The sequence below is a fragment of the Eriocheir sinensis genome, unplaced genomic scaffold (assembly GCF_024679095.1).
Source record: "Eriocheir sinensis breed Jianghai 21 unplaced genomic scaffold, ASM2467909v1 Scaffold912, whole genome shotgun sequence".
In the NCBI taxonomy this organism is placed as follows: Eukaryota; Metazoa; Arthropoda; class Malacostraca; order Decapoda; family Varunidae; genus Eriocheir; species Eriocheir sinensis.
The window spans coordinates 17,950-44,590 of NW_026112289.1; the positions used below are offsets into that span (position 1 = coordinate 17,950).

Below are 26,641 nucleotides of genomic sequence, written 5' to 3' on the forward strand. Positions count from 1 at the left end.
AAACCATCACCACATCCTGCCAAACAAGGAAAAACCATCACCACATCCTGCCAAACAAGGAAAAACCATCACCACATCCTGCCAAACAAGGAAAAAAACATAACCACATCCACCAAGCCACACACTACAACACAACACCAAAGACACCATCCAAAAAAAACTTTACTGATGATCCCTACATAACAATCCACACACACACACACACACACACACTCACACAGATGGACACAACTGATCTCCAGACATGCTCCAAATTCACACCACAGCTGCATGGGATTAAATCCTGGACGTGAATTACTAAGGTGGGAGCCGTGCTAGGGTACAATCGTGCTGTCCCGAAGAAGCAAAGGCTGTTGACAGAGTACAACATCGAGAAATGAGCGAGGAGGAGGCGGGAGCGGCGGCCTTACCGACCCTCCTGCTGGCAGTGCTTTCACCGCCGGGCACAGGGGTCAGGACAAGACAGGCAGCAAAAAGGCAAGAGTTTGAGTGTGAGGGCTTCGCGGATGACATGGAGAGAACCAGAGACAGAGACGGTATGTTGAGAAGGAGGCTCATAGACTTGGAAAGGGAGATGAAGGATATAAGAGATAGATTGGGGACACTGGAGAGAGAGGTGGACATTCTGAAGACAGAGAAGGATGTTTGGAAGAATGCATATAATGACCTGCACAAGCAGGTAACATTGAACGAGAAAAAGGCAGAAGACGCGGAGGTTAAAGTCAAGGAATTTAAGGAAACGCATAAAGTCTGGAAAGAGGAGCAAGAAAAGGAGAACGTTAGCTTTAAGAAAATTGTGGAGGAACAAGTCAAGGCTAAGGATGAAGCTATAACTGAAAAGGTGATCAAGGTGATAAAAGAAAAACCAGAAATAGTGAGGGACTCTGCTGAAAAAAAGAAGTCTGTAATAGTGGTGGGCATTAATGAACAGCACATGCCAGTCAGACATACAAGGGAAAAGAAGGAAAGGAAGGCAGTGGAGCAAGTAATTGAAGCAATTCAGGAAGATCATGAGCTGGTAGGGGAGATCGAAGAAGTATTCAGGCTTGGGAAGTACGAGGAAGGAGCCCAACAACCAGTAAAAATTAGATTTAGGTCTCAAGCTGCTGTGGAAGAAGTGGTGGGAAAGGCATGGAAGTTAGCAAGAACAGAGGCCTACAAAAAAGTCTGGGTAAGAAAGGACACAAGTGTGGAGGAAAGGAACACGATAAGAGAATTAAAGAATCAAGCTAATGAAAAGAATGAAGGAAGATCAGAAGAGGAAAAAAAGAAGTTTTTCTGGAGAGTGATGGACATGGACCTAAGGAAGTGGTACAGAAGGGAAGAGGAGACAGCTTGAAGGTGGCACACACTAATGTGAACGGGTTAATATCGTCAATGTTAGAAATAGGAGATTACCTGAGCAAGGAAAAAACAGGTGTTATGGGGATTATGGAAACCAAATTGTCTGGCAGTATAGATCCATTCAACTTAGGGGATAGTAAATATAATGTATAGACAAGAAATAGAGAAAATAAACAAGAAGTGATGCTATTGATGAAAAAAGAACTGACTGTGGTGAGTGTCACCTATGGCGAAGGGAAACAGAGGTCTTAAATGTGGGAGTAAGAATGCAGGGGAGGATGCAGAAATATTGTAGTGGTGTATGTCCCCCAAAAACCAGCTCATGGACAGAAGAATTGTACAAGAAGCTGGAAGATACAATAGACTGCCTAAGGAGATTGCTGGAAAAGGATAAGATTCTGATAATGGGGGATTTTAATTGTAAGGAAGTGTCATGGGAAAACTGGTCAACGGAAGGAAGTGAAGCTTCATGGGGGAACAAGGTTTTGGAATTGGTTATAGATAACGTCCTCACACAGTGGGTGGAGGAAAATACAAGATTCAGAGGAGAAGACGAGCCATCTAGATTGGACTTGATAATCACCAGGGAGCTGGATCTCGTAGAGGAGATGAACTATAAAAGCCCTATAGGGAAGAGCGATCACGTACTTATCGAGTACATATTACGAGAAGGAGGTAAAATAATCAGGAATGAGGACTACAGGAAAGAATGATCCAACTTTAATAAGGCAAATTTTGAACAACTCAGGAAGGATTTTGAGGAAGCACAATGGGATACTTTTTTTGAGGCTGAAAATGTGGAGGAAAAATGGGCTATCTTCCTATGGATTTACAATGAAGGAGTGGAAAAGTAGGTACCAAGGATGAAAGAAGGCCAAAAATCAGGAGAAGAGTGGTACAATAGAAAGTGTGTAGACGCCAAGCAGGAAAAGGAGAAAAAATAGGAGGATGGATCAATGGAATGAGTACAAAAGGAAGAGGAATGCTTATGTCAAAGTAAGAAGAGAAGAAAAAAGGAATTTTGAGAAAAATATTGGATATAAGTGCAAAGACCAGCCAAAACTGTTTTATAAGTTCATAAATGAAAAGTTGAAAAATAGAGATGAGATTCAGAAAGTTAAAGTTAATTGTGAAACTTTTGATAGTATAAGTGAAATAATAGAAGTGATGAATAATTGTTTGCAAACAGTGTTCACAAGGGAGAGTGAGTTTGAAGGTGTAGATGCAGTGCCGGGGAATAGAGTGGGTCTGGAGAGAATACACACATCACCAGATGAAGTTAGGAAATTATTGGAAGAACTGGATGCGAGGAAATCAGCAGGACCGGATGATATATCAAATTGGGTGGTAAAAGTGTAACCAGCAAATAGCTGAAAAGTTAAGCAACTTGATTATTGTCTCACTAGCACAAGTGTAGTAGCAAAGATGTGTGAGAAAATTATAAAAAACAGATGGGTGGAGTATTTAGAAGAAAAAAGTATATTAACAAATAGCCAATTCGGATTCAGAGAAGGATGGTCTTGTGTAACCAATCTGATCAACTTCTATTCAAGAGTAATTGATATAATACAGGAAAGAAACGGTTGGGCAGATGTGTGGATCTGGACTTAAAGAAGGTGTTTGATAAAGTACCACACAAGCGATTAATATGGAAACTTAATCATGTTGGAGGTCTGGGTGGTTCAATATTGGATTGGATTGTGGACTTTTTGATGAAGAGAGAAATGAGAACTGTAATCAGGAATAATAAATCAAGCTGGATGGAAGTGACCAGTGGAGTCCCCCAAGGATCGGTGTTGGCTCCGATTATGTTTGTAACTTATATTAATGACATGACAGAAGGGGTGACAAGCTATATGAATATGTTTGCTGATGATGCTGAAATAATGAGGAGGGTGGCTAATGAAGAAGACTGTGTAGCCCTGAGCCAAGATCTCGATAGAATAAGTGAATGGTCACGCAAATGGGAAATGACATTCAATACAGAGAAGTGTAGCGTGATGGAGTTTGGTAAGAGCAGTAGACGAATATCGGGGAACTACTCTCTGAGTAATGAAAGAATCATGAAAAAAACTGAAGAAAAAGATCTGGGAGTGATCGTAACAGACAAGTTATCCTTTGGAAAACATATAGACCGGATAACTGGGGAAACATACAATCTTCTTAGAAACATAAAAGCAGCGTTTACATATTTAGATGAAGAAATGGTGAAGAAACTAACAACATCGATGATACGTCCAAGACTGGAATATGCAGCATTAGTGTGGTCACCTAGATTGAAGAAAGAAATTAGAAAGTTGGAAAGAATACAAAGAGCAGCGACTAAATTACAGGAAACTCGGAAGAAAGACTAGAGAAATTGGGACTAACAACACTGGAGAACAAAAGAGAGAGAGAGGAGCTAATAGCATTATACAGGATACAAGAGGAGTTGGAGAAATTGGACAGGGAAGACCTAGTGGTACGTGACAGAAGTGTAACAATAGGCAATGGTAAGAAATTGAAGAAGAGCGACTGTAGGAGAGACATCAAGAAATACAGTTTTCCATACAGAAGCATAACAACATGGAAAGGACTTGATGAGGAGACTGTGTGCAAAAACGATTCATGAATTTAAAGCCAAACTGGATAATATGCGTTACGGAGACAGGACAGGACAGGACAGCACGAGCCTAGTATGGCTCTTTTCCTGTAATTGGCAACTAGGTAAAGACACACACACACCCATACACACGACACCGAAGGAACAACACGTCGGCCGCTCCGCTCCTGCCCCACTCCCTGTGCCGCGATCAGCTGATCGCCTGTTGTTGTTGTGTTTACATGGGGTCTGGAAGGGATGTAAGCGTCGGTTCCCGTCTCCAATAAGTGAATTCCAGAAAGATGAGCAGAGAGGAGGAGCAGTTAACGTGGTCAACACCGTTACGAGGTGCAGAAGGAAGGTATGGTTGCAGTGATGAAGAAACTGAACAAAATAGGTCATTCTCTGGCTTCGCCAGCCGAGAGACAACTATTTACAAACGAATGTTAATGCTGGAAAGAAAACTGGACAAGTGGATCGGAATGATAAAAAAGAGAGATGGAGGAATCCCAAAATAGGGAATTCCATAGAGACCTTAAAGCTAGGGTTCAGGGATTGGAGGAACAGGACAAGCAACTGATCAGAGAATGAAGAGTTGAAGGGAAAAGTGGCAGAATATGAAAAGTCGATGAAAGATGGACTGGGAGAGGTTATAAAGGAAAATGAAAGTTTAAAGAAATTAGTCACCCAGGAGGAGAAGAGAGTCAGGGAGGAGGTATTGGGTGAAATGAAGACCTGGAGAGTGGAGAGTGAGAAAGCAAACGTGAATCTTAGAGAGGTAATCGAGCAACAAATGAAAGAAGATAAGGAAGATGTAGAAAAGGAAGTGGTTAAGGTAATAAAGAAAAATGAAGAACTAGTCAGGGAAGTTGCAGACAAGAAGAAGAGTGTGATAGTATTCAGTTTGAAGGAAAAGATGATCACATATAAGCCTAAAAGAGATAGAGGAATTGAAATCAATTAAGGACCTACTAAAAAATTTAAATGATGACGAACGACAAAGTATTCAGGAAGAGGTGGAGGAAATCCACAGGATGGGTCCATACACAGAAGGAAAGACCAGGCCAATAAAAATAAATTTAAGATCACAGAAGGCAGCTGAGGATATTTTGTACAGAACAACTAAATTAAAGGAAACAGAAGATTGCAAGGATATATACATAAAGAAAAATAGAAATGAAGAAGAAAGAAGGAAATGGAACGAGCTACTAGCAGAGGCGAAGGAGAAGAATAATGAAAGATCTGTGGAAGAAAAGGAGATATTTTTTTGGAGAATAGTAGGGGACCGAATCAGAAAGTGGTACACAAGAGAGAGGATAAAGAAGAACGAAAGTTAGAAAAGATAGATAAGAGTAAATGTTTAAGAGTGATGTATACAAATGTAGATGGATTACTAACTAGTAAATTGGAACTGCAAGATTTCATAAAGGAGAAAGAACCAATGATCGTATGCTTAACGGAAACCAAACTGAACGAAGCTATTAAATTAGAGATAAATAAAAACTATGATATATGGAGGAAAGATAGAATGGGCAAAGGGGGAGGTGGAGTGATGATAATGACACAAAAGGAGTTAGTAGTGAAAGCGGTAGAATACGGAGAAGGTAAAGCTGAAATTGCGAAAGTAAATATGGAAACAAAAAACAAGGAAAGGTTGACAATTATAACCACATATGTACCACCTAGAACAAACTCTTGGTGTAAGGAAGAGCACGACACTATGATCAATGACACTATACGGAGTTTAAGCAAAATGCTTAAGGAAAACAAAAAAGTTATGCTAGTTGGTGACTTCAATTGTAAAGAGATTGACTGGGAGATATTCGAGAGTAATAGTGGAGATAACGCATGGGGAGATAGATTCTTAAGATTAATGATGGAGAATCTTATGATACAAAGAGTGAATGAACATACAAGATATAGAAGTGACGATGAACCGGCAAGACTGGACCTAGTACTAACAAAAGGAATATACATCAAGGATGAACTAAGGTATGGATGTCCACTGGGCAAGAGTGATCATGTAACCATAGAGATTGATACAGAAGTGGAGGTTACTAAAGAGGACGAATCTTACAAATCAAAAAGGCTAAACTATATTAAGACAGACATGGAAAACCTTCTGAAGTTTTACGAGAAAGTGGAATGGGATGAGTTACTGAGAAAAAATAAAGTACAAGAAAAGTATGATATCTTTATGGAAGCCTATAACACTGGCGTCAAAAAATATGTACCCGTATACAGACCCAAAGTTAAGGGTAGGAAGGACTGGTTTAATGCCAGATGTGCAAACGCAAAAGAAAAAAGGGACAAAACATGGAAAAGATTAAAAAGAAGGAAGAATCAAAGAAACAAAGAAGACTTCAGAATGGCGAGAAATGAATATGTGAAAATAAGGAAAGAAGAAGAAAAGGGATATGAGAAGGATATTGTGGAAAAATGCAAAGAACAGCCTAAGTTGTTTTACAGATTTATAAATGGGAAGACTAAACCGAAAGAAACAATAGAAAGACTGAGAGACGGGAATGTGGAAGTCAATGACCCTAAAGGTATGGCAGAGTTATTAAATAGAAAATTCCAGCAAGTCTTCACCAAAGAAACAATCTTTATTGAGCCACAAGAGAATAAAATATAAGTTCATATGGAAGAGATTATGGTAAACAAAGAAGAGATCTATAAATTACTGGGAGAACTAGAAGAGGGAAAAGCAGTAGGACCGGATGGAGTCTCTGGGTGTATTTAAAAAAAATGTAGAGATGAATTAACTGTTCCAATATACGACATCATAAGATGCTCAGTAGCAACAGGTACAGTGCCCAATGAGTGGAGAAGGGCTGAAGTGGTCCCCATATATAACAGTGGAAGGAAAGATGAACCTTCAAACTACAGACCCATATCCCTGACAAGTGTTTTGTGCAAAATATGTGAGAAAATAATAAAGAAGCAGTGGACTAAATTTCTAGAAGAGCACAAGTTAATTACCAGCAAACAATATGGATTTCAAAAGGGCCGATCATGTGTTACAAACTTACTCAGTTTTTACTCAAGAGTGACAGACAGAACACAGGAAAGGGATGGATGGGTTGATTGTATTTATCTAGATTTGAAAAAGGCCTTTAACAAAGTTCCACATACAAGACTATTATGGAAACTGGAAAATAAAGGAGGATTGAAAGGAAATATGAAAAAATGGATGGCAAGCTACCTAATGGGAAGGGAGATGAGAACTGTGGTCAAGGACATAAAATCAGAATGGAGAAATGTAGAAAGCGGAGTACCACAGGGTTCAGTATTAGCACCGATAATCTTCCTGGTATATGTAAATGACATGGCTGAAGGAGTTAATAGCTACATAAACCTATTTGCTGATGACGCTAAACTACAAAAACATATAAGAAACAAAGAAGATTGTGAAATATTGCAAGAAGACCTATACAAAATTTGGAAATGGAGTATGGATTGGGAGATGGAATTTAATGTGAAAAAATGTCATGTTATGGAAATGGGTAAAAGTGAAACAAGACCAATCTGGATATACAAAATGGGAAATGGTGAAACATTAAAAAAAGTGCATGAAGAGAGAGATCTGGGAGTAGTGATGAGGGATGATAATCAACCAGAGAGTCATATAAATCGGATCTTTAGAGACACATATAACTTGGTGAGAAATATTGGTGTAGCATTGAACTACATGGACAAGGACATGATGAGAAGGCTAATCACTACCATGATTAGACCAAAATTAGAATATGCAGAGGTAGTGTGGTCCCCCCATAAGAAGAAGCATATAAAGAAACTAGAAAGAATACAGAGGATGGCATCAAAAATGGTCCCAGAGTTGGAGGGATTAATATACGAGGAAAGATTAAAGGAAATGAACTTAACAACACTGGAACAAAGAAAATTGTGACATCCATTCACACCATGCACAATACCAAACCCCAACAAACAACAACACAGCACACATGCATAACACCCAGTCTAACTACACATTACATCACACCACACCACACATCACCTCACATGCCATCCATTCACACCATACATAATACCAAACAGCACCACAAACACACCACACATACATGTCAACCAGCCACACTACACATGACATCCACCCGCCTACACACTGCAGGGAACTGTTTAATATAATGGCACCTTGCCATATTTTGTTTACACTTCATCATCACCCTTCATATTTCACTCCATGAAGAACATCAACATCATTACAATTTTTTTACCACAAGAATATAAATATTTTTTGTTAACAAATGGTTAGATACAGGCATTAGCATAACAACAGCAAAAGCTAATACATACTCTTATCTACATGCTGACAGGGAAACTCACATTATGCTATTGTCTAAAAACATCAACAGACCAAATCTCACAAACCAGAAAGAACATACTGTCAACTTGAATGACTAGTATGCACTTTCCAAAACATTCCACTCAACTCACTGAGCAAAAAACACTTACACAAGTGCCACATTCTTAGCCACATGTGTAAGGTCAAAGGAAGGACATAAATTCACAAGATACTCATATTAGGAGACTCTTTTCATTAAAAAAATTGAAACTTTTGGGTTACTTAGTTACAGTACAATTTGATATATAAAAATAAGTGGGTAAACAAAATAAAATATTTTTAGGTGCATGAATTACAAAGTAGCATTTGATGCTTGTGACAAATCCTAGAAATTATTGTTTCATCTCATAATACAATATCATAATATTATATATATATATATATATATATATATATATATATATATATATATATATATATATATATATATATATATATATCAGTGGTGGGCACCGATCACTTTTTTGCTGTTCTGATCCCCGATCATCCGATCACTTTGGGCAACTGATCCGTCGATGACGTCACTGACGGTCGACGGATCTGTGAAAACAGAATAGTGGGAACCACGCCTTAAGCTGCCTCCACACTAGGCCTCACGAGGCGACTCATGTATGCCCACGGACTCACAAAAACAACATAATACGGACGGGCATGAGGCCGCTGCTGGCAATGGACATGTTTCCGGTTCTGGGAAGAGACTAGAAATGCATTGTGCCACATACCAATGATAACGTAGTGCACATATTACGTCCTATAAATCACTAGTTGACTGGATATTGGAGAGATATCACATATTCTCATCTCACGGGGAGAAACCAAAAATTAGCTCGTAATGTCATCAGGCTCAAGCGGAGTACAGCAGACGACAGTACTAGTGTTGTGTCCATTGTTTTTTTCATCAGCTATGGCCACTCCAGCTCCAAACTGCACCCAACAGGTATGTTATAGGTGCTTACAGAACACCTTAAGAGTGTTGGAAATATGCTATATTATTAAAATGGGAGTGAAATCAAACGATTTGCCTCTGCTCTGCAGAAAATAGTTGAGTTCACGATTAAAAGTTAGTCCGAGGGGGAACTATAGAGAATAATCAAGGTTGTATTCATATCAGTATTATGGAAATTTACCAAGCCTAACCTAGAAAAAAACAATGGCTCTGGAACGTCAGAGAGAGAGAATTAACGCCTGAAGATGAATAAGAAGAAAACGAATGCAGACCAATATTCTATGATCAGAGGATGTGACAGTAGAGAGAATAGTTAGAGTTCACGATGAAAAGTTAGTCCAAGGGGAAACTAAAAAAATACTGCAGGATTCACGAGCACAGACAGAAATATCTTACGTGGAGTACTTTTGTCCATATATATATATATATATATATATATATATATATATATATATATATATATATATATATATATATATATATATATATATATATATACTCTTACACATTGGCACGAATCACCAACGACTGCGGGTTACGTCTCCAGGCAATGGTAGCCACTGGAAACATACACCACGACACGAAATCTTGGAGTAACACAAAGTTGGTGGCCTGCTGACTGCATCGTGACGTCACGACCATTCAGCACCCGTTTCCAGGTCAGGTGATTTTTCCTCAACTTTAATCCATATTTTATGCCACATTTACTATTTTACATGAAGAAAAAATAGCACCATAGCTGAATTTAGGGCCTATTTTATCCATACAGACAGAATTTGAAATAAATATGTTGACCAGAAGCATGTCCACTCTGGCGAGAGGTATTTTGGGGGCAGGAGGCGTGAACGTGGCAACATCAACTGCGTGCTGCTTTCAAATCAAAGCTGAAAATGTTGAAGACAACGTTGAGTGAACTCGGGGTAACACTCATATGATGATCGATATTCTGAAACAGCACCCCTGCATCTGGCAGGTGAAAAATAAACATTACAAGAATAACAAAGACTGGCAAGGTGGTGCAAGAGTCGCCTCGTCAGGCCTAGTGTGGACGCGGCTTTAGAGTTGATAGATTATGTCACTATAGTAACATACAGCCTAGTCATATTCACATACATGAATTACTCTAGTTAGAAGATAAAGCCTTAGATTATATAAAAATGCGTTTGTCCCTCACCAGGTACAGCGGTTAGTCGGTTTAACTGGGTTAATGGAGTGAGTGCCAAGTAAATAAAGCGACTTTGCGCCTGCGCGTCTTGTTCACGATACCTTACCAGGATTAAATAAATCAATGATCAATAATTATCGCTTAATATTATAAATAAATAAGCTTATTGAAGAAACTATTTAGCAACTTGTACAAAAATAATTGTAAGAAGTGAGTAGTGAGGTTTCAAAATGTCTGCAGTCAGTTGTTGCCATGACAACGTTGACCACATTTTTTTTTTATGTGATCGGTGATCGAAAGTTAGTTTGTGAAGTTCCGATCTCCACAGTCTGATTACCTTTTACAAAGGTGATCCAATCTTTGCATTCTGATTGCCAATTGCTGTTCCGATCAGATCGGAAGATCGGACGATCGGATTGATGATCGGATGTATATATATATATATATATATATATATATATATATATATATATATATATATATATATATATATATATATATATATATATATATATATATATATATATATATATATATATATATATATATATATATATATATATATATATATATATATATATATATATATATATATATATATATATATATATATATATATATAGATATGCAAGCTATTCCTCTCTTAAAATGGCTCTCTGTGCCTTTTTTTTTTTGGAAAAAAAAAAAAAAAAAAAAAAAAAAAAAAAAAAAAAAAAAACCCCGTTTTTATATAAAAAAACAAGAAAAAGGTTTTCTCAATAAATGCATTGCAGAAAATTGAAACAATTTACAACACCTTGCTGGGGCATGTAAATTGAAAGCATTCAATAAAAATGGAAGGAGGCTGGAGTGGAAAGAATCTCAGCCACATAAAGAAGTATGTATACATATCAACTGACATTTCTTTTTCTTCTACAACAAACCTGAATGGCGTAACAATATATGTGTAAAATAAATTTCCCAAAAGATCTGATTCATATTGCTAACAATGACAGTTCTATTTTTAAAGTACAGTAATACCTCACAATATCTCGATTAACTTTTCGCAGTCTTGAGGTTTTTTTATTAGTAAATATTTAATTTCATATCGCGGATTTTTCGCTATATCATGGGATTTTGAGGTATAGAGGTATTTTAATATATTTATTATTTTACTTTTTTTTGCAGTAAAAGAAGCATTTTCTGGCCAAAAAAAAAAGTAAACAATATAAAAAAATTAAGAAAGTATTAATAAAAACATATGAAAAGAATATTAAATTGAAATAAAATACGTAGCGTACAGCAGATAAGTAGACAAAGACTTGCACGTATGGAAAACGCAGCTACGGCCGCTTACGCTTGAGCTAGTTTGCTCACGTGTGATCGTACACGGCACACTATTGGCTGATGGATGGGAGGCGACCATCCAGAGCACTGTGTTCTGTATCCTGGGCCCTGATTGGCTCAGCGACCGTATCATTTGTTGGTTCGTGAGTGATTAGCTCGGAGACAAAGGGAGAGTGTGTTACAGCTTGGTACCGTTAAATGCTCGAGAAGTTGGCAGTGAGGACCCAGACAGGATGAGGCAATGGCTACACTTGAACAAGACTAAAGTCCTAAACTTGCTCAAAATGATTACTACAAGCTTATCTTGTTTCATGGAACTCTTTGCGGTACTGGAATAAACACGAGGAGAGCTACTGAACCGAACAGCTGATACGCTGTTCTTATTCTTGTGACCACAACTTGCCGACCACACAAGTAACCGACATGTTATTGACTGAGTTTCTGACTAGAATTTCGATGAGTTTCGTGTGAAATGTAGCTGACTTTGAATCTCTCGAGAAACTAGTGGTTGGGTGACCTTGTTCACACGGGCTAAGGTGAGATTCACAGGGTGCTTATATAAATAATATATATAAAATATCATATATAAATTACAGTAATCCCTCGCCATATCGCGGTTCACTTATCGCAGTCTCGCGGATTTTTCGCTATATCGCGGGATTTTGCAGTAAAATTATAATTTTCAAGACAAAAAAATGAAAACGATATAAATCAACGTAATTAGGAACACACTTAAATAAGAACCTACATCACCCACCTATTTTTTATTTTTCCGTCGCGGCCTATTGCGCCATTAGTCTTTTCCCTGGTTCACTCCTCCACACTTCCTTTCTCTCTTCTCCCTCTGTCACCGTATTTTTCTCCTTCCTTCTCATTTCATTCTTTTCCTTTCACCTCCCTCCCAGTTTTTCTCTTTTAATCTCTTTTCCTCCCACTCACGTCTTTTCTCTCTCCCTCTATCCTCACCTTTACCTGACCTCAGGACCTCACCTGACTCTCCCTCAGGACCTGACATGACTCCCCCCCACTGTTGTTTTCATCCTCTTTATCTCTCCTTTTCCTCCACTACTTTTCCTTGTTCTCCCTTCTTACATCCTCTATCAGTATTTTTCATGACTCACTCTGTCCTTCTCCTCCCTTTCCCCTTCCGAATTTACCTAGTTGTGAAATAAAAGAAGTGAGCTACGCTCATATTGTCCTTTCTCTGAGTATTCTTCCGCCCCGCCAAACTAATTCCTGCGCGAAGTTCGTATTTACGAAAAAAATGTCGAAAGTCAAAACAAGAATTATAGTGTCATTTATTGGGACCGCGTCGTAACAATGAAACGTCAGAGGAAGTGTTTATAAGAGTGTGGGAAAGATTTGTAAGAGTGTAGGGAGGGTTTATAAAGCCTTAAAATATATATAAATAATAAAAAAATATAAGGTTGCTACTTCACGGATTTTCGCCTATCGCGGGGGATTAGGAAACCTAACCCCCGCGATAGACACACAAAGGAGCACAAAGGAAGAACAAACAACAGCAGACCTGCTGGTACTTACGAGGCTGTTTGTGACAAGCTACACTAACTATCTAATCAAAGGTGGAAGATGAAGATGGAAGATGAAGATGCCAGCCAAAGCTGGCAGGAAAGAAAAAAGAACCATGCAGCATGGAAAAACTGCGTGGAATTTATGTAGGAAAGAACTACCATTACTGCTACCACTAACTGGGTGATAAACACGGACAAGGACACCAGTATTCTAAAGAACTTAACGTTATTACGACAATGAGTAATATCTTAGTTGCTGGTTGGATTAAAAATACTTGTCTAATCTATTCTTGAAGGACGTAACTGTTATACTATCAACGATATCACAGGGTAGAGTTCCAAACATTAACAACTCGATTGAAGAAGAAGTGTTTAACTTCATGCGAAGAGAATCTTTTACCACTTATCTTCAAATTGTGACATTTAAACACTTCTATTAAATCGCCTCGCATTCTTCATTTTGATAGGCTGAATAAATTTATTTCTTTAAGCCTTTGTTCATATGATAAATTTCTCAACCCACGAATCATCTTTGTTACTCTTCGTTGAACCCGTTCCAACTTTTCTATGTCTTTTCTGTAATAGGGAGACCAAAACTGTACACAGTACTCTAGACAGGGTCGAACCAATGAATTATACAGTTTTAATATTACTTTTTACGATTTATTATTAAAGACTCGTCTGATGAAGCCAACCAATTTGTTTGCAGTTTTAACTACCTCTGAACAATGCTGACCAGGCTTTAAATCGCTTGATATAGTGATTCCAAGATCCTTTTCTTAGAGGAGGGATTACTGTATATAAATAACAAAATAAATACAAGCTCGCTACTTCGTGGATTTTCGCCTATCACGGGGGGCTCTGGAACCTAACCCCCGCGATAAACGAGGGATTCCTGTACCTTTAAAGCATGCATGGGAACTGTCCCTAAGGAGAGGCATAAAAGGGAAAATGTATACAAACAATAATGCATGTGTATATAACTTTGCCTTTTTCACTGACATTTATCTGTCTTTGAACGTGGGTTCCCTTTTAGAGCTGTAAGACAAGAGTACTCGGAGCAGAAAACAATAGAAGGAGAGCCTCAGTTAGGGCTGCCACACTGATCGAAAACAAATAAGGAACGCAACATCCCATCCTCCAATAAAAAACGAATCCATATTTTAAGGAACGGATGGTAACACAAAAGTTTCTCTGGCCTACCCATGACTGACAGCCACTGCCCGTTGCTGGTGAAGGCAGGAGGAATGGGGGAGATGCTACGACGCGTATCTTACACGTATTTCAGGATGACCCTTGACAAACATAATATTAAAGACGGGTTTTGTGGTTCACCAAAAAATGTGCTCAATAAATTTTTTAAACACTGAATTTTATCTGCTTAACCATTCAGACAGGCAAATACAGAACAAATGGCATTCTGTATTTTAAGGAAAGGTTGGTAAGTTTCCAACCATGACAACAGGCGTTACTTCAGTCAGTTACGGGATCTACAGTTCATTAGGAGTATTTCAGTAGCTACTTAGCGTCATTGCATGCGACAGAGTTTCTTAAAACGTCCTTTTCTCTACATAATATTGACAAATGGCATCGTTTCAATTTAGTGTTTCTGAAGAGAACGATATTTTCACACCGGGAAATTCTTACTTATCCTACAGTGATGCTTTAAAATGGTCTGTGGTGCAACAGTAACCTCTTGAGCTCTTGTGTCCACTCCCACCTGGCAGGGTTACCCATAGGAAGCTCAGGAAAAGGTCATTGCCATAGACCTATGGAGGTGAAGCCGGCAAGGTCAGTTCACCTCAGGTCCTCAAAGTGATAGGACGTGCTCGGGCTAGCTCTTGGGTTGACCATGTCTGGTGGGATGAGTTACAGTGGTGCAGTGAGGGGAGGAGGCAGGGCCGGTGGGGGTACAGTTGAGTTAGTAAATTCTCTCAATTGAAGAGTCGGAGAGGACTGTGGAGGCCATGAGGAAGGAAAGTCGAGTCCTTCGTTCATCAGGTCCTCAGACAGGCGATGTACATAGTACACCGTCACAAGATGGGGGCTGGCAGGTAGTCAAGAGCCATGGCAGCTGCTTAAAGTTGAAGAGGACCAATCCTGCGGTTGTGGAGTGATTCAACTCCTTCCAGGCTCTCTCTGAGCTGAGGGAGGGAGTGAAGGAGCAGGAGGTGAAGGAGAGGAGGGCAGATGAGAAATCCCTGCCCAGAGGTAACATTTTGGTTGTTGGGGATAGCCAGGTCAGGTTGTTAGATAGGGCCTTCTGTGCTAAAGATAGGACACGTAGGACCAGGGTGTGTTTTCCTGGGGCGGGGATTAGGGATGTCAGCGACAGGGTGGAGTCGTGCATGTCAGGCAAGGGAGTCAAACCCATCGTCTGCCTGAGCGTGGGAGGGAACGACATAGGCAGGTTAGGTAGTGAGCAGCTCCTGCGTCGCTACATGGAGGCTCTTCGAAGAATTACGTTCAAAGGCGGGGTTCCTGTGGTGTGTGGGGTTCTGCCAAGGCGGCGGGTTGGTGCCATTTGGCTGTTCAGGGCTATTGCATTAAACTGCAGGTTGGCAGATTATTGCAAAGCCAATGGATGGACATTTGTTGAGGCCTGGGACAGTTTCTTTGGCAAGAGCCACCTATACCAGAGGGACGGGGTTCACCTTTCAGGGGAGGGGGTACAGATCTTGTCTGATGCCCTTGAACGTGGATTGGGGGCCCTGCAGGGTTTTTTAGGGTAAGTAAGAAGGGGCCTAAGATGGCAATACCAAGTGGGAGCACTAAATGTAGTAATAGTAATAGCAGCAGCAGGGTAAGGCAAGGGGTAGGTCTAAATGTGTACTATACAAACAGTAGAAGTATTAGGAATACGAATAAGATAGATTTATTGAGGGGAAAGGCGTGCATAGAGAAATTTGATATGATAGCTATAACAGAGTCATGGATAAACACTGCAGACAGACACTTTCTCCCAGAATTAGAGATTGAAGGGTATAAGTTATTCCACCAAGATCGAATAGGCAGGAAGGGGGGTGTGGTCACACTCTTCATCAGGGACAATCTTAAGTGTGTCATTAACAACTCAATCAAGGAAGATAGCAATACAGAATCCCTCTGGGTAGAAACAATAGGTAGGAAGGAGAAGCTTGTCATCGGAGTACTTTACAGACCGCCCAGCCTTACCAGGGACAGTAGCCAACCCCTTTTGCAAGAAATTAGTAGGGCGTCAAGATATAGGAATGTGTGTGTAATTGGGGATTTCAATTATAGGAACATAGAGTGGGATACTTTATCCGGAGACCAAGAGGCACAGGATTTGTTAGATGTGATACAGGATAGTTTCCTTAAGCAGTTAATTAGAACACCAACGAGGGAAGAAAATATTTTGGATTTGTTGTTAACTAATAAGCAACACTGAGGTTGGGGATTCATTAGGTAACAGTGATCATAAGGAAATTAGATTTAATATTAAATGGGAGGATAGAGTCAGCAGTAACAACACATTAATACCTGACTTCAGGAAGGCAGACTACATGGGTTAAGAAAACAACTGCAGAGGCTTAGGGGAGTGAGATCAGAAGTAGGTCAGGACCCAGAGCAGGGAGGGGCGTTAATCTTTGGTGAGGTCACTAGTCAGGTCAGTAGCTTGGAGTACAATAGTCTGGTCAGGGAGATTAAATTAGGACAGAAACAGTTTATACCTCACAGGGAAGTCAGGTCAACAGGTAATTACCCACGATGGATGACAGACAGGCTAAAAACTGAAATAGGAAGGAAAAGAGGACTATATGTTAGAATTAAAAGGGGGGAAACTCACCTAAGGGATAGTTACAACGATTTAGCTAGAGCAGTAAAGAAAAACACACGTATGGCAAAACGTAATTATGAGATTAGAATTGCCAGGGAAGCAAAGACCGATCCAAAGGGCTTCTTTCAGCTTTAAAAGACCAAGGTTAGGGATAAGATAGGGCCGCTTAAGTCGGGAGAATCACTGATTGATAGTGATGAGGAAATGAGTGAGGCGTTAAATAGATATTTCTTAACTGTATTTACCAAAGAAAGATTAGATGATATACCTCAGGGAGAACAGATCTACAGGGGAGGAGAAGTAGAAGAATTAACCGACATCAACATAAGTAGGGAGCTCGTGATTAGACAGATAGATAGACTCAAAGTCACTAAGGCGCCAGAGCCAGATGAACTTTTCCCCAGGGTAATAAAGGAATGTGAAACTAAAATAAGTGGGCAGTTAACAGAAGTATTTAGGAAGTCACTAGCCACATGGGTGGTGCCTGTTTCATGGAGGCAGGCACACGCTATTCTAATATTTAAGAAGGGAGACAAATCTTCTATGGAAAACTATAGGCCGATTAGTTTGACGTCAGTTATAGGTAAAATGATTGAGTTAATAATAGCCGATAGTATTAGGGACCATATTGACAGACATAATTTAATTCACGACTCACAGCATGGGTTTATTAAAGGAAAGTCGTGCCTCACTAATCTTATATCCTTTTACAATAGAGTATTCGAGGCAGCTGACAATGATGAGAGCTATGATGTGGTTTATCTTGATTTTAGTAAGGCCTTCGATAAGGTACCTTACCACAGACTGTTAAATAAAGTCAGGGCTCATGGGATAAGAGGGAAGGTATTTGATTGGATTAAGGCGTGGATCAGCGACAGGAAACAGAGGGTTACCATTAACAGTAAAAAATCCGAATGGGGTAATGTTACCAATGGGGTTCCTCAAGGTTCAGTTTTAGGCTTGCTTTTATTCATTATCTACATCAATGACATAGACAATGGGATAACTGGTGACATAGGTAAATTTGCAGATGACACCAAAATAGGATGAACTATTAGGACAGGGGAGGATGCTAAAGCACTGCAGGAGGATCTCAACAAACTGTCAGCTTGGTCAGAGAAATGGCAGATGAATTTGAACATCACCAAATGTAGCGTACTAAGTGTAGGAAAACGCAACCCATTACACGGGTATAGTTTAGACTCCACAGCGATAGGCAGGTCTGAGTGTGAAAGGGATTTGGGAGTGTTAGTGAACTCTGACCTAAAACTAAGGAAGCAATGTATTAGTGCAAGGAATAGGGCTAACAGGGTATTAGGCTTTATTAACAGGACAGTAACCAACAGGAGAGCAGAGGTCATCCTCAGACTCTATTTAGCATTAGTTAGGCCACACATAGATTATGCTGTCCAGTTTTGGTGCCCACACTACAGAATGGACATCAACTTCCTAGAATCAGTTCAGAGGAGGGTGACTAAGATGATTCAGGGGCTGAGGAACCTCCCATATCAAAATAGGCTGAAACATCTAAACTTACATTCACTAGAAAGACGAAGAGTACGGGGAGATCTGATAGAAGTATTCAAATGGGTCAAGGGTTACAACAAAGGCGATATAAGTAAAGTACTGAGAATTTGCCAGCAGGATAGAACTCGCAGTAATGGATTTAAATTAGAAAAGTATAGATTTAGGAGAGATATAGGCAAGCATTGGTTTAGTAATAGGGTGGTGGGGGAATGGAATAGACTCAGCAATCACATAGTTAGTGCAGGGACGATAGCTTGTTTTAAGAGTAGACTGGATAGCTACATGGACGAGGACGACAGGTGGCAGTGAGGTGTGGGTGCAGTAAGGTGGCAGGGTACTGGTGCGTGCCTAGTACCGCCGGTATAATGAGGATCAAGCCTCTACCTGTAACCCCTGTAACTACACCTCACCCATCGTGAGTAGTGGGGGGGATTCTGGAGCTGCCCTGTGTAGGCCACCCGGCCTCTTGCAGTTTCCCTATGTTCTTATGTAAGACATGGCCCTGCCATGGCTTGCGCAGGACCCCCAATTCTTGGCAATATTTTTTAAATCTGACACACCAGAACAAGAAACGCAAAAAATTCGCGAGATTATGTGTTAATCATTGCTCGGTCGACGGTAATTCTTGACTGCCAGATGATGACGGCTCTAGTCTCAGTCCACGTTGTAAACTCGTAGAAATAGCATTGGTGCGCTCGTGTCATGTTTTCAACAATAAAGTGAGTTTTTCACACCAGACTCATTGTGAGCCATGGCAGATGTTTCTCACAAACAAAAATGGCATCGGCATTTCCTAGTGTGTTAGAATTTATTTGGTGAGTAGTTCATACACCTTCTTTCAGCACAAGAATATCCACCGATACACATGGAGGAGGGGAGAAGATAATGAGCAGAAAGGATTGATTGATTATGTGGCAATAGACAAAAGGCTTAGAAAAGAAATTTGTGACGCGAAGGTAGTAAGAGGAATGTTCGATGGCTCTGACCATCTTGCAGTGCTGGCAAAGTTAAAGCTGAAAGAAAAGTGGGTGTTTGAAAAGAAAGGTGAAGTAAAAAGGGAAATACTGAAGACAGAAGAGTTACAGGAAAAAGAAATAAAAGATGAGTATAACCATGAAATGGCAGAGGCCTTAAGTGAAAAATGGGAAAGTGTAAAAGATAATACAAATATTGAAAAAGTTTTTGGAACATTTAAAGAAATAATGGAAACTACAACAAAAAAAGTGTTAGGGATGAAAGTGGTGAGAGATGGAAAAAGGAAAGGAAATTCATGGTGGACAGAAGAGATAAGGAGGACAGTAAAAGAGAAAAGGGAACTTTTTAAGAAAACTCAAGAAAGAAGTGTGGCTGAACAAGTAAAAAGGGAAAGGAAAAAGAAATATAGAGAATGCAAAATGAAATTAAAAAAAACAATAAAAGAAAGTAAGAAGAGAGTTGATGAAGACTTTGGAAAAAGACTAAGTGAAAAATATAAAGGGAACAGGAAATCCTATTGGAAAGAAGGAAAAAACAAAAGAAATGCAGAAAATATCTCCTCAAGTAAAATAAATGAAGTTATGGATGAGCATGGAAAGATGTTGAAAGACGGGGAAGCTGTGAAAGAGAGATGGAGAGAATATTTCAAAAACTTAATGAATTTTGAGGATGGACGTCCAGCAGCCGTAACAGCAGCAGTTTTGAGTAGAGGTAGAGGAGGAGTATATAAGGAAAGAAGTATATCACATGAAGAAGTATATCAGGCAATAAAAAGATTAAAACACAGAAAGGCAGCAGGAATTGATGGAAACACAGCAGAAATGTTGAAGTGTGGAGGAGATGAAGTTAAATGGATGGTCAAGATATGTGAAGTAGCATGGGAAGGGGGGGGGTGCCTGCAGACTGGACGAAAGCCATCATTGTCCCAGTTTACAAGGGGAAGGGAAGGGCAAGACAGGGGAATGTGGGAGCTATAGAGGTATAAGTCTCCTGAGTATACCCGGAAAGGTATATGGAAGAGTCATAATAGAGAGGGTGCAGAGACTTACAGAAGAGAAAATCAGTGAAGAACAAGGAGGCTTCAGGAAGGGAAGGGGATGTGTGGATCAGATATTTGCCTTCAGGATGGTAGTAGAAAAAATAATAGCAAAAGGAAAGAAACTATACGCTGCCTTCATGGATTTGGAAAAAGCTTATGACAGAGTCGATTGGATTGCATTGTGGGATGTTTTAAAGATTTATGGTGTGGGAGGAAAACTGCTTAGTGCAATAAAGTCTTTCTATGAGGATGCATTTGCATGTGTCAAAATTACTGGAGAAACAAGTGAACATTTTGAGATAAAAGTGGGCTTAAGACAAGGGTGCGTCATGTCACCATGGTTATTCAGTATTTATATGGATGGTGTTATTAGAGAAATGAAGGGCAAAGTTGGAGAAGTTGGAGAAAGACTGTTCGATGAGGGAAGGAACTGGGTACTGAATTCAATACTGTTTGCTGATGACACGGTGCTCATTGCAGAAAATGAAAGTGACCTACAAAATTTGGTCAGTGTTTTTGATAGTGTCTGTAACAGGAGAAAGCTGAAAGTAAATGTCAACAAAAGTAAAGTGATGGTTTGTGAGCGAAGTAGAGGTGAGGTTGTAGATACTGTATGCCCATATAGAGTGGGAATTGAATGTGAAAAAGAATGCAAAATAATTTTGAATGGTGAAGAAATGGGGGAGGTCAATGAGTTTAAGTACCTTGGATCAGTTATGTGTAAGCATGGTGGTACGGAGGGAGAGATAAGAGAAAGGGCATTGCAAGGAAGAAGGGTGGTAGGGTCTTTGGGACGAATCATGAATGGCAGAAGTGTGAGCATGGAGGTAAAGAGGGATTTGAGAAATACAATAATAGTACCAACCCTCACATATGCAAGTGAAATGTGGGCCTGGAAGGAAAGGCAGAGGTCTAGAGTGCAGGCAGTGGAAATGAGTTATTTGAGGAGTGCTTGTGGTGTGAGTAGAATGGATAGAATGAGTAATGAAAGTGTGTACGAGTGTTTTGGAATGTGTCACAGGGGTGAAGGGAAGAAGTGTGGAGTGGTGGAAGTGAAGCGACAGACTTTAAAGTGGTTTGGCCACATGGAGCGAATGGAGGAGAGTAAGATGACCAGAAGGGTGTATGTGAGTGAGATAGAGGGAGGGAATGCTAGAGGACGACCTCCAGTGAAATGGAGGGATAGGGTGCAAGAGTACGTTAGGGAGAGGGGGGAAAGATCTTTGAGAAACTTTGAGCAGGCAAGGAGGGAGTGTCTGGATAGAGAAAGATGGAAGCTCTTCTGCCGTGGCCATCCCCTGGTGGGAGCTCCTAGGAGCAGGCGTCGATGAAATGATGATGATGATGATAGTTCATACAAACCAAACATACCCAATGGCAAGAAGAGAGCAGTGTTAAAGACGACTGCTCTCTTCTTGCCAAGAGCTAGGTTTGGTTCATGTGAGCCACTCACCAAATACATTCTAACACACTCAAGAAATGGTGAAGTCGTTTCTGTTTGTCAGAAACATCTGCAATGGTTCCTAATGAGTCTGGTGTGTACATGCATGCGTGCGTGTGTGTGTGTGTGTGTGTGTGTGTGTGTGTGTGTGTGTGTGTTTGTTGTTATTCGATCCATGTGTTTATGTGGTTGAGTCAAGATGGGTGGGTTGCCCACGCACGCGCAGTGGTGACAATGAGAACTGGCATGCAGGAACCACAGGCATGCCACACCCACAGCTGTTTCTTCCTTCCATTTAACTGCAGCAACAAGCCCACAACTTGGGTAATGGCAGCACAAGCCGCGAAAGCCCTTTCTTTAGCAGACGACGCCATGTTGATACAGGGCAAGTGCTTTGTTTACGTTGTGGATGTGGATACTGGCAACAAACCTTCGCCGTGTGTGACGCACACCCGGAAAAGTTGGAATTGCCAGTTGCCCTAGCTGGCACCAACTCGGTGGGAAAAAAAAGCGCTGTGTGACACCAGCTTACAGATAACCGTGAACTCGCTCCCGGTTGGGCGTATGGGTGTTGCCCATAGCCCCAACGGTTGGACGAAAATGGCCATTGTGACACCACCTTAAGGCAGTGAAGCCGCTGATAGGGTGGGCGTCGGCGATGACGTCATCTGACTCCCCGCGAACCATAAGCGTGTTTTCAGAACTGGCAGCCAATCGTAAGGCAGCCGCCTTCAGCTGAGGCTTCAAAACTACCCGTTCTCTCTCTCTCTCTCTCTCTCTCTTCCCATAGCCACAATGTTTGGAGGAAAACTTCCAGTGTGATACTACCTTTAAAGGTAGCATGCATGACACCGATGGTAAGTAGACGTGACCCGTACGTGTCAAAGCAGCACAAAACTCAGGGTGATAATGCGCGAAAGTGGGGATGGTAAGAATTTAGGACTAACCAAAACTCGAGAATTGCAAAACTCGAGAGGGTATATATATATATATATATATATATATATATATATATATATATATATATATATATATATATATATATATATATATAGTAAAACCCCGATTATCCGAAAGCGGATTATCCGAAAAACCGGATTATCCGAAATTGATCTGGATAATGCAATTAAAAAATTTTTTTTTCTATACTAAAACGTTATAAAACATCAAAAATAAATAAAAGTAACTACATATGTACTATATTAACACATTTAAAATTGATAAGAACAGTTAAAATGAATATGCTTTCTAATACGTATTGCCAAAATAGCTTGTAACGAATAGATCAATGTATTAGACAAAAAACATTAAACAAACTCTCAACAACACCACGTCCGCACCTTCGCCCCAGCAAGGACGTAGGTGCGGCGAACGAACAAACTACTGCACGACTACTCTCACACCGTACTCTCAAGACAACGACACAAACACGACCTCCCTCTCCACTCCATGCCACATTCCCCTTCCAACATACGAGTTGCGCGATAATATGAGTCATCATACTGTGTCTCCACCTGCACGATGCATCAAGGTCACACTTGCAAGCTTGCACAACCATTCACAATCACACTCTGCAACATTCACAATTCAGATCTGCAACGCTCACAAGTATCAACATACACTGGTCCAGACAAGGAGACACACAGACAAACATACAATAAAACATTTACATCACATGTTTTAAGCGTACTACTTTGTTTAGCGTAGCGTGTGTTTGTTTGGTTTCATTGTTTACATCGTCAGTCGGCGGCAGTCGCGTCACACACTTCACACTGGGCAGTCGCATCGCGTTCTACCTGTGCTTCGACCTCACTTCTTTCTACATCACCATGCCGAAAGAAACCGGGAAAAGGAAGAAAGTCGTCCTTACCATACAGCAGAAGCTGGAGATATTGGACAAGCTGAAGGCGGGTCAATCGGGAACGTCCATCGCCCACGAATATGGCATTGGGAATTCTACTGTTACGGACATCAAAAAGACAGGGCCATAGTTAAGGCAGTTCACTCAGAAGCATCTCCCAGCTGTCTTCCACCACAAGAACAAAGATTCAGGACCGAGGACCATGAAGCTGGGTAAATACCAAAACCTAGACGAGGCGTTGTTCAAGTGGCAGCAACAGCACGTATCTTCTGGATTGCCAGTGCGGGGTGTAGATCTACAGTCTGCAGCGGAAACCCTGGCAAACGATTTAGGTATTAATGACTTCAAAGCTTCTACTGGGTGGCTCGTTAGGTTCAGAAAGCGTCATCTTTTAGCAAACAAGAGGGTCTGTGGAGAGATTACTAGTGCTGCTATCGATGTTGTGAGTGACGAAGGACTGCTAACCCATCAACTCTACAATTTAGACGAGACCGGACTATTCTGGAGGGCACTGCCCAACAACACACAGGCAAGCACAGCTATTAAGGACGCGCCAGGAAGGAAGCTGGACAAGGGCCGCATTTCCGTCTTGTTTGGCGCTAATGCTGACGGTACACACCGGGTTACACCAGTTGTGGTTGGGAAAGCAAGGAGGCCCCGTGTGCTGAAGGACTGCATGGACCACCTGCCTGTCCACTATTTTTCTTCAGCAAAGGCTTGGTTCACCTCTGGCATTTTCAAGGACGTGTTTCACAAGATCATTGTCCCTTCCATCACCAAGCACCAGATCACCGAACTGAAGACGACACCACACAACGTGAAGGCTTTAATCCTCCTCGACAATGCCCCTGCCCACCCTGCCAAGGAGGATTTAGTGTCACGAGACGGCAGGATCCGTTGCATGTTTTTGCCCGCCAACACCACCTCAATCATCCAGCCAATGGATCAGGGCGTCATACAAGCAGTAAAGATGCGCTACCGCCGGCACTTTATGCAGGAAATTCTGTGTGTGACGCTCACGGGGGAAGAAGAAGGAGACACCAGAGCCCAGAGGACAATAGCAAACCTCAAGAGGTACAACCTGAAGACAGCAATCTACAACCTTGAGAATGCGTGGAAACAGGTGCCCCCTTCTACAACGGCCAATGCCTGGAATCCCCTGCTACGAGGCCATGAGGATATGCGAGAAGTGTTTGAAGGATTCGACCGGGAGGTGCGAGAGGTGAAGGAGGGCCCTGGGTGATTACGAGATAGTTACAGAGGAGGACGTCCAGGAGTGGCTCACTGTGGATGAGGAGGACTCAGGTTACGCTCTCCAATCAACCAAAGAAATAGCTGAGGAAGTGATGCACGGCCATGACAACGATGATGATGACGACGACGACGATGATCCTTCTGATCCTTCCATGTCTTTGGCAACAGTCCGGTCCTGCATCGAAGGAGTGCTTCAGTTTCTTGACCAGCGACCAAGGGACATTTCAAATAGCAATCAACTGTACCCGATGATGCGAGCAGCACTGAGTGACGTTTTTTCAGCCAAGAACACCTTCGTCCACCCAGTCTTCTCGCCCTTCATCAAGTGCCTCATCCTCCTTGTCTACGTTTGATTTGGACAGTGAAGATGGAGCAATGGACGATCCGTCAGGATAGTGGAAGATATACATATGTATGGAATAATTCTTGTTCTCTGTTACGTATCATCAGGATAGTGGAAGATATATGTACAGGGGGGTCGTCTAATATGCGAGAATATGGGCGGTTCAAAGCCTCGCATATCGCAAATTCGCATATTAGGAACCTTAAAAAGCATGTAAATAATGGTATATGGGCAGTCAGCCACATTTTTTTAACTTAGTTTCCAATGTAATAAACTGCTTTTTCGAGTTCTTTGGAGGCGCCATAATAACAACAACAGCAACAACAATAGCCCACAGGCTAGCTTGCAATGGCTGCTTTAGACGTACTGATGAAGAGAACACGTGGAGCCGTCTCACAGAGTAGAGTTGCCAGATTGCGCCATTGTTTATTTCCCTTCCTTCGGGAAGTGAGTAACAGCAAGTTCATTATTTGGTAGGAAATGGATGTTAGCGAAGTCGGGAACATGAAATGAATGAAAAAAAAACTTTTACTACCGAGTCAAGTCACCGCTCCCACGTGCTCCACCCCCCAAGGGGGGGAGGGAGGGAGGAAGGAGGTCGCATATGAGGTGGTTCGCATATCCCAAGTTCGCATATCAGGCGACCCCCCTGTATAGAATAATTCTTGTTTTCTGTTACGTATAAGGTATGTACGTCAACACGAAAAAAAAAAAAAAAAAAAAATAAAAAAAAAAAAAGTTTTCCATCCACAACACAATTTTTTTTAGATAAAAAGCAGCAGCGACAGCATCCTCATCCATCCTGGCTAATGGTCCGTCCATACTAGCTACATGTGTTCTAATGAGAAAATAAGAACCAAGGTGCAAGATCAAAGTGATATTCATCCAAACGAGAAAGCAAGACACAATGCCGATGATCAAACTGGCGGCCATAAATCCGGATTATCCGAAAAATCGGCTTATCCGAAAGAGGCTTCCCCCCTTCCATTTCGGATAATCGGGGTTTTACTGTATGTATGTATATATATATATATATATATATATATATATATATATATATATATATATATATATATATATATATATATATATATATACAGCACCCTCTCGAGTTTCGCGGTTAGTCCTAAATTCTTACCATC

The 26,641-nt window shown here is 40.8% G+C and overlaps 1 protein-coding gene across 1 annotated transcript; it reads left to right on the forward strand.

Moving 5' to 3' along the window:
* The first annotated feature begins 376 nt into the window (after nt 1-376).
* Nucleotides 377-25,145, forward strand: LOC126994900 (tigger transposable element-derived protein 7-like). Its single transcript, XM_050854167.1, has 2 exons — nt 377-679; nt 24,645-25,145. The coding sequence occupies exons 1-2, from the start codon at nt 377-379 to the stop codon at nt 25,143-25,145; spliced, it is 804 nt and encodes a 267-aa protein (XP_050710124.1).
* The last annotated feature ends 1,496 nt before the right edge of the window (nt 25,146-26,641 follow it).